Genomic DNA, 12,679 nt, shown 5'->3' with positions numbered 1-12,679 from the left:
TCATAATCTCACAGTTCATGATTCGAGCCCCATGTCAAAGCCTGCTTGGGATTCTCTGTCTCCCTCTCTCTCTCTGCCCCCTTCTCGCTCCCATGCACATCCATGATCTCTCTCTCTCTCAAAAATAAATAAATAAGCATTTTATAAAAATAAATATAGTTGATAGATATTTAAAGGCAGTTTGAATTCAAACAGGTGAAATGGTAGTTCACACATCCCTCCACACCAAGCCTCCCCCAAAATGACCGTGGCACAAACATGGGTTGCGGGTTCCATTCCACTTAGCAGCAGATAAGTAAATCCAGTTTTTTACAGAGAAAAATACAGTATTTTATTGACACACACATCAGACTTTAAAACCTTTATCAAATACTGTATTTACTTTTGCAAGAGAAATCCAAACATCACTAAAACGAAACTCTAGAGTGAACTCACAGTCATTTACACCAAGGATCACAAATGACAAATTCCCTGACTGAAGATTTCAAGCATCAGATGACCTGGATAACCTATCAATTGTACTACTACAGCCAAAAACATCAGAGTCCTTCTCTTTAAGGTTACTTACTTTGTTAAGACACTACCAATGCCAGTTTCCCAAGGACTGTGAAAGCCTACACTTATACGTGCAGCGTATCTGTGAAGCTGTCGTTATGGCAACCAAATTCCCAACATGATCCAGCAATTGAACTCCCTCTCTAGAGATCTGTTTTGCTCTGTGCATCAGGTATCCCATCAGAATATGATTTAAACGGGGTAAGGCTGCTCTAAAAGATGCTCAAAGTCATGTTAGCTTTCCAGGACGAAGACATTTCATGCTGAAGCAGAAAATACAACTAATACCTGAAGGGGGAACATTTTAATATATCCCACTGGATCTTTAACACATCTCAATCTATTCCATCAACTTACACCTCCACCTTATTTCAAATTTAACGCAGGATACGTTTAGATAAACTGCAACTAAACTCTCCCTTCAATATTATCAACTGTAGTCAAACCAAGCTCACATTTGTTTCATAATTTCATTTGCCTTATTTGGAACTCCTTCCCAACATTGTCTTAAAATCTTTAATATATATTTTTACCTTATCTGTGTGTGTCATGGGAATACCTGGACTCAAGTCAACTTTAGATATGACAAGTAGAAATTATAGGTGATGTAAGACCCGAAGCAGTGTGGGTAAGCTGATGAAGAGTATGATCCTAGGGCTGAGGGGTTAGAATGATGTAGAAAAGAAAGATAATGAACAAACTAAGAAGGGAAACTGGAGAGCAAGTGTAATAGAAAGTATTGATTATCCACTCCAACATCCATTCTCCTCCTTCTTAGAAGGATATTTTTAGGAGTGCCTGGGTGGCTTAGTCTTGATTTCAGCTCAGGTCATGGTCTCACAGTTCGTGAGTTCGAGCCCCATATCAGGTTCTGTGCTTATTTATTTTTAAATAAAGACATATTATTATTTTTAGCGGGCACATTACATCACAGAATAAAAGACTACTTGTCTTAGGCTCCTGGGCAACCTGAAGTGATCATGTTAAGTACCTCTGGGCAATGTAACATAAAAAGAAACATTGTTTCAAGAAATCTGATTCGGATAGAAGTTAAACTTTTTTGTTCTCCTGCCTTCCCTCCTGCTTCTAGCTCCTGCTGCAGACATGACAGGTGTGATTTAGCAGCCACCTTGTGGTCTGACCTGATGCTGAAAGTGGAAGCTATGTGCACACACAGGTTTTGGAAAGAAGGATGAAAGCCTGTAACCTTTTCACACTGAGGAGCCACCAGACCACCAGGGACCATCTACCTTTAGGGTTCTTTTATGTGACAAAAAAAGTAGGTCCTGCTGTGTTTATGCAATTGTTTTATACAACCAAAACTAACTGTACCTAATGCAGTAAGCAAAATGATGTCCAACAAGATACCATTTTTGCCTTTTTGCCCCTTCTGCACTCCTGCACAAACTGGCCAGTACCAAGTTCTCATGAGCGTCCCCCCAGATTCCTTCCTTCCATTATGGTACAGCCTCATTCTTTTCCTAACCAAAATTTCAATAAATCGGAGGTTATTGAAAAGTTATTTCTAAAAGGGAATATGTTGGGGCGCCTGGGTGGCTTGGTCGGTTAAGTATCTGACTTCAGCTCAGGTCATGACCTCACTGCTTGAGCCCCATGTCGGGCTCTGGGCTGACAGTGCAGAGCCTGGAGCCTGCTTTGGATTCTGTGTCTCCCTCTCTCTCTGCCCCTCCCCCATTCACACTTGTCTCTCTCCCTCTCAAAAATAAACGTTAAAATAAGTTTTTTAAGGTAATATGTTAGTGAAATATCATTAAACTTTTTTAAAGTGATTTTTAAGGGCAAGTTAAAAATATAATCCTGGGGGTACCTGGGTGGCTCAGTTTAGTTGAGCATCCGACTTCGGCTCAGGTCATGATCTTGTAGTTCATGAGTTCAAGCCCTGCATCAGGTTCACTGCTGTCAGCCTGTCAGCCCAAAGCCTGCTTTGGATCCTCTATCCTCCTCTCTCTGCCCCTCCCCTACTTGCACTCTCCCCCCAAAAATAAATTTAAACATATATATGTATACATACATACATACATACACACACACACACACACACACACACACACACACACACATAAAATCCTAAACCAATACGATTCAACAAGTATTTATGAAATGGCTGATAAGTGTTAGATATGCTAGGGGAAGCAAAGATGAAAAATACAGCCACACCCTTCAAAAATCTTAGTTTAGTATGGATAGGGAACAATTAATCCTGACAGGAAAACAAGGGTAGGATTCCCAGAGAATTAAACATGTTGTTTTCACTGGCAGATGAGGAACAATGGGAGTGAAGGTAGCAACAGCAAGGTGGATATCCCAGACAGCAAGAACAACCTGACAAAGATATGCTTGGACCACAACAATCAGCTTGGGTGTCTGGAGAGGGTATACAGGGAATAATTTAGGTTGGAGACATTTTGAGCTGCCCTGTACGTATCACTAAAAAGTCTGGATTTTATCTGTTTGGCAGCTGCCAGTCATTTAAGCTAATTATTCAAAAGATCAAGAAGAAAAGTCCTATGCTTCAAACAATGATTTGGGGACACTGTGGAAGAAGTATTGATGGCCTTCAGGGAGCTACTTTAATAGAGCCGGTGACATCTGAACACAGGCACTGGAAGCAGTGATAGAGGCAGTTGATTTGATGGATACTGCCATTTCTAACTCTGAAGTGTTTCCTAAAAAGAAAACCCACAATTGTCAGAGGGAGAAAAGAGATCAAAACTGAGACTCACAGAAATTTCTAGAGCAGGTGACAAGCTTTTTATTAAAGCCATTAGAGACAGAAAAAGCAGGAAGTCAAGTAGACTTGTAGGTGTTTGTTGCTTTACATATATGGTTTCTAGAGCTCAAGGGACCTGGAACAAACCCACATAAGGTATGGCTATTCCAGATCCACCCTTAATTCCTGCTCCTATCTCTCCCTTTACTGTATGCACTGGTAAAGCACAAACTCCAGCAACACCTTCTCCATGCCTGCCCCTAAACAGCCAAAAGTTGCTCGGAAACACACACACACACACACACACACACACACACACTTACCATCTATGTCCACGAATATCAAATGGGCACTCAACACTCCCTTTGTGTACAACTTCTTTCCCTCTTTTGTCAAAACTCCTCAATACCTACCATTGAACTCCCAAATCTACCCAGCGACCTATGCAGCTTTTGTCATAAGCCTGCAAAGAAGGTGAAGCTCTTTCACTCGTTCCAAAGCTAACACCTCCCCATCTTGTGGGTCTCACCCATTTCTGCAATTACCTCTCTCTTTCCAGTACCATCCATTTACCCCTCTCTGCTGGATCATCTGTAGTAACGTACAAACACACACTAGCATTTTCTCAATTTTACAGAAACAAACCGCTCTTTAGTTCACAAACGACTCCCAGCCACCGGCCCATTTCCCTGCTCCTCTTCACAATGAAAATTCCCCTTCACCAGTTCTTACCTTCCCAGTTTCCCCCAATCAGCTCCACGACTTCACTGCGAATGGTTCGCTCAGGTCACCTACGACCCCCTAGCTGCCAAATCCCAAGGTCATGTCTCTGGTCTCACCTTACTGAATCTCCTTACAGCACTGGACAAACGGACCCCACACTTCCTTCTCAAAACACTTTTTACCACTTGGCTTTGGGGACACACAGGTACGATCTCTGCGTTTCCACACCATATTCTAGGCAGGCCCACAGAGGCAACTCAATGATATCGGCAGAATGAATAAGATAGGAGCATTCGCACATATAACTGCAGGTGAGCAATTTAGGACAGGGGTCGATCGACTCATTAATACTGATTAAGCATCAAGTGGAGGACTCCCTTAAAGGGGTGTAACTAATAGCCCAGGGTACTTTTTGGTGCTGGAAATCAGTTCTAGTCACTACGCTCATCACTTTTGGTAAGTAATTCTCCTCAGATATGAAGTTGCTAAGACACCATCTCTTGTAGTGATTAATTTTAACAGATGAACATTTTTTTTTAATTTTTTTTTTTAACATTTATTTATTTTTGAGACAGAGAGAGAGAGAGCATGAACAGGGGAGGGTCAGAGGAAGAGAGGGACATAGAATCTGAAACAGGCTCCAGGCTCTGAGCTGTCAGCACAGAGCCCGACACGGGGCTCGAACCCACAGACCGCAAGATCATGACCTGAGCCGAAGTCGGACGCTCAACCGACTGAGCCACCCAGGTGCCCTAACAGACGAACATTTTTAAAGAAAAATATACTTATTTACTCTTGATAACAATCTGTTTGACTTAATAATTATTTAATCTATGAAGCAGAATGCTTTTGAAACCTCAGTAAAAGTATGTCAGTTTTTAAGCATTGCTGCTGGATTAGGTGTAGGCAAAATAACTGCGGAAGACTGGAAGGAAACAGTCGAGTCCAGTAAGAGTGATTCTCACACACACACTCACATTTATGTATATATATATGTGTATTTTAATCCAATTATATATGCAAATATATATAAATACACACACATATATATTACATGTATAGATCAAATTGAACATTCTTAAGTTAAAACAGAAGTATCTTCCCATGATTCTATGCCTAACCAACTATCTTCATTAACTGGCCAACCACAGGCCCCAATCACTTGCTTCTGCAAAATAATGTGGCAACGAGTTGTTGAGACACTGTCTCAACAGTGTCTGAGATAAGTGGTTCTTATAACTTATTAGCCCTTACTAATTCTTCAATCATCCACTGACTTTATATTATTCCAAATATGAATTAAACAAAATCTTGTGGTTTATCTTGGGAGAAAGGAAAGAAAGAAGGGAGGGAAGGAGGATCAATTTCTTCTTTTAAAGAAATAAACAACTTTTAGTAATGCTGGTTGTAAAAAAAAACTTCTAAAAAACTTATGTATCATGTCATTTATTCCTATTATAAGTTACCAATATCTCCCCATGATGGAAAGGTAGGTATGTTAGACCAATACATTACCTTAAAAACCCAATGAGAGCAGTTTTGAGATGACTTATACCTTTTTCCCCCCCTTCCTTCTTCACTAACCACAATTTCTCTTCCATGCTTAATCTATACCACCATTGTTGTGATTTGGCTAATAACTGAAGGTAAATCTTACCTGTAATGTACAATCTCCAGAGCTCTGATCCTCACCTTACTTTCATGCCATCTGGATACACTTAATGTCTAATAAAGTTACCCTTTCATAACATATATCAGCGAGTTTTTTTTCTTTTTTTTTCTTCTTCCTTTTTTTTTTTTTTTTTTTTTAGAGAGACAGAGAGAGAGAGAGAGAGAGAGAGAGAGAGAGAGAGAGGATTGCCAGGGAGGGATAGAGGGGAAGGGAGAGAGAGAATCTTAAGCAAGCTCCATGTAGGGCTTGATCTCATGACCCTGAGGATCATGACCTGGGCTAAAATCAAAAGTCAGGCACTTAACCAACTGAGCCATCCAGGCACCCCATCAGTGAGTTATTTTTTAAAGCCATATTCCATCTCCAATAAGGCATCATATGACTTATAACACATTTGTACTCTTTCAAGAATACGATTTTCTAATCCTATATGACCTCTTCACATGAAATAAGGAATAGTTAGTTGTGTTTTCAGTCCCTACCACATAAACACAGAATCACTCTTCCACTGTTTCACCTTCTTCCATTACTGGGGGAAAAAAAAAAAAAAAAACTAGCAAGTTTCAGAGCAATCAATTAACTTATCATCTAGCACTGGCAAGCAGAAAGTAGGTCTGTGATTTTTAAACTCAAGTAGCTCATTGTTTGTCATGTGAATCATAATGAGAATAGTATTTCAGCCTCTCAGAACTGATTAGTTAAATGTCTTGTTTCCCCACTTATCCTCATTATAGCTGCCAGCTCTAATTTAAAATGTGACTTTGAGAGTACCATACCACAATTTTAATTTTTAAATTGTGGATATATTTGGTATCAATGAAAGAGAAGTACTGCTTGTAAATGGACACAACCAACATGATACAAATAAATGATGTGTGCATTTCTCCTAACCTCTTGCCAACGTTCCTTGACACCTAACTTACCAACAACCCTAGCCTTTCCAGCCAACTGCCACAGCTTTGTAAACTAGACTTCTCATTAATGCCACCATCACCAATGCTTTTGCAACTAGTTCACTCCCTAAAGTGCATGTCTGTTCTGGATAAATGATCCTATTCTTGTGACTCCACTCAAGCTATCGCTTATGTATGAACTGCCCCACCTTCAATCTTATTTCTGTGCCATCACTCATGCTCTTTAGTATGTCCAGACTTCCTTTCCAACCACTGTCCAACAATCCAAATCATAAACCTAACTCAGAATGCACTTAAGAGCTACTCCTCATTACCACATACATTAAAACACCACTAATCTTGGAAGGTCTTTTGCATTGTGTGTGGTCTTTGCTACATCAATTTACACTGTATTATTTAACGACACCTATGCGATTTTTTCATGCTTCATATAGGACTGCCTCATCTCCCCAACCAGATACTAAATTATGTGACAGCAGGGAGTAGACCATTTTGTTTCCTCTGCATACTCCAGAACTTACTACAGAGACCACACAGCAGGACTTAATGCGAGTTTCAACTACTATTTGAAATGACATGCAAATATGCCTCAAAATTTAAACTCTACCAAACTTACTTTAGAATGAGACAGAATGACCCATAAATATGAAAAAGGCCTATGAACTAATCCTAAATTTTTATGGCATTTCAGTGTTCAGCAGTTTCCACGGACAGTGCTTTGCCAGCTGCAGACATAACTTCTCACGACACTTACAGTGTACAGATTACTTGTCCCACTAAGTCTGCTGTCTGGCCACCTGGTAGCTGGACCCTAGCATCCGTGCACTAGAAGCCTCCAGCCCTCTGTATAGACAGGTTTTTGACCCCAGGTCCTCTGGCTCCCATCTTTGATTACAACCCATTTATTGGCATCTTTGAAGTGTTTAGGGTATGGCCACCCCGGGCTTATTTTTTCCTTCAAACTCACAGCCCCTGCCACACTGCTATGAAGAGATTTGTTTACTAATTGCACGGCATATAAAAAATATAGAAAGTTTTTAGCTACCAGAGCAATAAAAATATTATTTATGTTTGAATGTGGTGGGATGCATGGTCATTTCTACTAAAAGGCCCTTCCTTGGGGCTTCTATGATAAAATTGATTCTATTGAGAAAATCAGGTTCAACATTTTAAATAAAGTGATCTCCCCCCCGCCCCCCCAGGATTATGATCAACATAAACTCAAAGAAAGAGTCTGTATGACAGTAATGTTTAAACATCTAGCATTCTGTTTTTTGCAAATAAATGTAAAATGACTGATAAATTACTAGGAAAAGATTCCAACTCTGAATTAATATACAATATAGGTACTGTCTTCTTCTCTAACAAACAATCCAAATAGCAAGTGAAAGTTTAGACACACAGTCTAAGCCTATCTTCTATATCTAAAATTCTCAGCCTTCCAAAGAAGCCAGAAGCCTGGCTTAACCCAGCAGCCTGGATTAACATATTAAAATAACATGTTAATCCAAGTTACTAAATTGTGAATTTACTACAAAATAGGTTCAGCATTCGTAGGATGGGACAATTTTAAAAGTGGGAAAATTTTAAGTATACAACAATTTCTATTAAAGTTCCATAAATAACACTGATTTAGAACACATTAGGACAATGAACATTATTATCTTCCTGCCCATTATGTAGAATAAACAAAAGTACAAGAAAAACACTTCTAAACCTGCAACTTTAGATGAGACAGTTTTCATCTCTTGCTTTCCAGCTCCACTGTTGTTGCAAATGATGCCTTTGAAAAAGTTAGGGGGTAAAAACTCCTTCCTCAAAATATTTCACCACTCTCTGCTTTTCACGGTCTATTACTGTGGTTAAAACAGCACATCGCTGAGTTGTGCGGTACACAACATGCACAACTCAGTGACTACCGCTACTCTGCTGAAAGGACTGGAAAAACACATCCAATTTACACTGTTTCTATCTTCATCTATGACAAATGTCTCCTCTGACGTTTTCCTAAGTGAGAATGACAATAACCTTTGTTGCATTGCTAAATTACCTTTGTTCACCACCTTTCTGATCAAAGAAACTGAATTTATTTTTAAATAAGACTGAGAAAAACCATTACTATAAATCGTACATTGCTTCAGGACTACAAATTTTTACTCCACATAAGAGTTTCACCCTGTATTAGGGCAACATTATATGTAATAACATTATAAATGACATTACTGCCATTTGTACAAATACCAGCATTTCAAACCTTGATATATTTCTAATAGATTTACAATAAAACTCACAAAAACATTCATTTCACTTAAATTGCTTAGAACAGAAAAAAGTGAGTAAGCTGTCACTGATGGTCTCAAAGGAATTAATAGACTCCGTGAATGTCATAACTCTTAACAGGGAAAATGATTCATGTTTCAACAACATAAAGGTATGCAACCCAAAGAACATTTATCTAAAAAGAAAACAAAAAAAAATTTTTTTTAAAAACCATAAAGTGCTGACCTCAATGTCAATCAAGGAATTCAATACAGCAAATGAAACTTAGAAGCCAAATGGCAGATTTTTTGCAATGTATATCATCCTTCTCACTTGATGATAATCAGGTGTCAAAGCAATTTCATGAGAATTAGGTAAAAACATAAAAATATTCTTCAAAGTATTTTGATTCAAAACTAACTGTTTAGGGTGAATTAGCTGTCAAAATGAGTGATCAGGTTACTTATTACATATACCAATAAACAATTTCCAGACTAACATGATAAAAATATGATAAATGTGGAGAATCATCTGTGAACTAGTTTTATAAAACCAGATTGTTACTAACACCTCAACCATACTATTCTTTAATCAAACCTCAATATTTTGTGGAGAAATAAATATATATGCATCACTAGTGTCAACCTTTAGCACAGCACCAGTAGAAACTCCTTCCTATTAAAACAGTATGAACACTATTCCTAAGGCAACATCACCGAAAGAAACAAACAACTTAGAGCAAATGTCACAGGTGCAACGTGAAGACATAGCCTATATATAGTACTAGCTTGTCATTCAGACTGAAACACCATTCCTTCCTTCATCCCATTAAAGTACTGGCTTGCAAGCATTTGACATCCAGCCAGAGAAGGAGTAACTTATGTCATCTTTTAAAATAATTAGGCATAGAGTCCAATGTGTTCATAAAATAGGTCTGAACTACAAGTCCTCTTTCTTCCAGAACAGCAGTTTTCTGAACATTAGGTTCCCTTTCCAGAAGTTAGAACAAGCTGTTACTTGACTAGTTAATGATGGCTGGTACTGAAAAAAGACCATCACAGGCTCCTTCACTGTTCTAGGGTCTCAGTCTATAGATTTGTTTCGTATAACAGACCTTGCATTAATAGAATAATGAAGTCACTAACCTCTGTCCTCCTTTAAGATACATAAATTTCAAATCACAGTCATTAAAGCAATATTTATAATGAAAAGCCATCAAAAATGTACCCTTACAATTATTAACTAAACTGTGGAAAGTTCAAATAACTGAACAATTAAACAGGCATCAAGATACATAAAGAGCAAACTTTTTAAAGAGCTTTTAATATTACAAGGCAACACTTATATGTACACATATTCTTTAATTGAAATAAACAAGATATTACATTGTTTATTAAGCATGCTCTTCAGTACATGAAACACATACATGTAAGACTAGATAGGAAAACACTATAGAGTATTACAGAATTATTACTTTGAATGAGAGATTATAAGTGATTTTTTCCATCTCTTTACCTTTGCTAATTTACACACTACTTATTATTACTTTTTATATTAAAATTATACATAATTAAAAAATATACCGCTTAAATATTGTTTGACTATACCTTCATCCAAGTTCAGAAACAGAGTTAGAGCCCCCAAAAAGAGACCAAAAAGTAAGTAGGTCCTGTATTTGAAGGAGAAGAACGTTAATCAATTCTCCATTCCTCTGGGAAACAGAATTCCTAGAACTATAGGAGCTGGTTCATCGGCTCACTCCCAGCATCCCAGGCAGAATTCCAGGAGGCACAACCACCCACCATACTGTACTGCCAGTTTCCTCAGTCTCGAAATGCAGATGAAAATTATACTTACCTCAAAGGGTAGTTGCAATACTAAACGATCTCACACACACACACACACACACACACAATATTCAAAATGGTGAGCTGGTAAATAGAAAGCACTGTCAAAGCCTTAGCTATTTTTCCATCATCACTTTATTACTGCTACTACCACTACCAGTGCTAATTCCATTACTATAACTATCGCTACTATAAGAACAACCACAAATAGGCAGGCAATAGAGCCAGCCTCTCTCCCTCATGGGGCTATTTTCCAAAGAGAATAATGCCTGCCAGTCTGATCTCGGAGAAGCAGAGGGCAAAGAGGCATGGGAATTGCACCAGAGATTGTTTTTCACTAGATGCAATGCGCCTCTGGCACTCTCTCACTACCCAAGTCCCTACCTCCAAAGGCCATCCCAAGTGCCTTCTATTACCACACCCAGGCATGTATAAATTGCCTCTCCCTATCTGACTCTGACATTTTATAAATGTTTGTTCATGTTTTTAAAATAAGATTCTTAATTTGTCCCTGACCCATTCAGAATTACTCATCAAGAATACAGTTAAATAGGGGCGCCTGGGTGGCTCAGTCGGTTAAGCATCCGACTTCAGCTCAGGTCACGATCTCGCAGTCCGTGAGTTCGAGCCCCGCGTCGGGCTCTGGACTGATGGCTCAGAGCCTGGAGCCTGCTTCCGGTTCTGTGTCTCCCTCTCTCTCTGCCCCTCCCCCGTTCATGCTCTGTCTCTCTCTGTCTCAAAAATAAATAAACGTTAAAAAAAAAAATTAAAAAAAAAAAGAATACAGTTAAATATTTTCATGAGAGAGTGAAGTTATAGAAGGGGGGGTGGTGGGGAGCAGTCACTTTGCTTTAATAAATTTTGTCCATTTAAATATTTATTTAGTAAATTTAAATAAAGATATTTAATCTGTTAAAATGTTTTAAATTTTAGTCAAAATTAAAATATACAACTGTGAAAAATAAACAATTGGGGTAAAAAATAACTAGTAAAACTTAGTGGCTGACACCTTCAGTCAGGGAACTGAACATATGTGTGTAACAGATGAGCCCTAACCCTCCTTGGCCATAGCTGATTGGAACGAGGTGCATATCTGCCCCAAGCCCGGCCAATCAGACTGTAGCCTGAAGAATCCAAAGAAAAGACACAGGCACTACAGTCAAATGACGGAAACATTAGGGACATAAGCTCACAAGTCAATAGTCAGCACCTGTAAGCTAAAATCACAGGGAGAAAAACATCAATAGCCTTAGAGAGCGGGGAGCCAGTCCACAGACAAATGCAAGAATGAGAGACCATATGGTCTCGAGAAGCAGAAAAGTCAACGACAGTCCCTGGCTTTCTATTTCTAGTTCCATGAGGTCTCGATGAACTTTCTTTGCTTCTCTTTAGATGTTTATGAGAGTGCCTTTTAATGGAGACAGATTTTATTCCCAATGAACAAATGTGCCCTAAACTAGCCCGATGTGTTCCTATAACAAATGGACATGTGATCAACATGTCTTTTGTTCTTTCCCTTGGTTAAAGAGATTGTAACAGTGTTTAAACATAAAGTAATCCTTTCTTAAAGATCAATGCCCCAAGGTAGTCTCTTGCTTTCTGTCAAAAGAGGAAACAACAGAATTCTGCAAAGGAACTCAATTCGACAAAGAGATTTTAAGCTTCATGGAAAATCCATTACAGAATGTCTATACAATACCTGCTTCTTGGAAGAAACATGGATTCCTTAATGAACACGGAACCAGAGAGAAGTATATACCAGCAGGTCCCAATATCATCAGGACTGAAAAGAAAAGGTAACAAAATCAGATGATTATCTATGACAACAACAACAAAATTAAACCATATATAGCACAAAGTATAGTACCCATGTTTCTTTTAGAACCATGAAGAACAATGAAATAGCATAAAACACATACATAAAAATACCACTATTTGACTATTGGAATCATTTTTTAAGTTACTTTTTATAAAACTC

At 38.4% G+C, this 12,679-nt stretch overlaps 1 protein-coding gene across 10 annotated transcripts in view; it reads right to left on the bottom strand.

Moving 5' to 3' along the window:
• The window catches only part of RAPGEF2 (Rap guanine nucleotide exchange factor 2), a 254,465-nt gene that overhangs the window by 134,883 nt on the left and 106,903 nt on the right, over positions 1–12,679 (bottom strand). For all 10 annotated transcript variants that reach the window (XM_060653863.3, XM_060653864.3, XM_060653869.3 and 7 more), the window contains exon 4: positions 12,401–12,484. In XM_060653863.3, coding sequence (XP_060509846.3) covers positions 12,401–12,484 — 84 coding nt within the window. The remainder of the gene's footprint in view (positions 1–12,400; positions 12,485–12,679) is intronic.

The sequence above is a fragment of the Panthera onca genome, chromosome B1 (genome assembly GCF_046562875.1).
Source record: "Panthera onca isolate mPanOnc1 chromosome B1, mPanOnc1 haplotype 2, whole genome shotgun sequence".
NCBI classification, from domain to species: Eukaryota; Metazoa; Chordata; class Mammalia; order Carnivora; family Felidae; genus Panthera; species Panthera onca.
The sequence above is the reverse complement of the archived record's forward strand: the minus strand, read 5'-3'. Positions and strand labels throughout refer to the sequence as shown.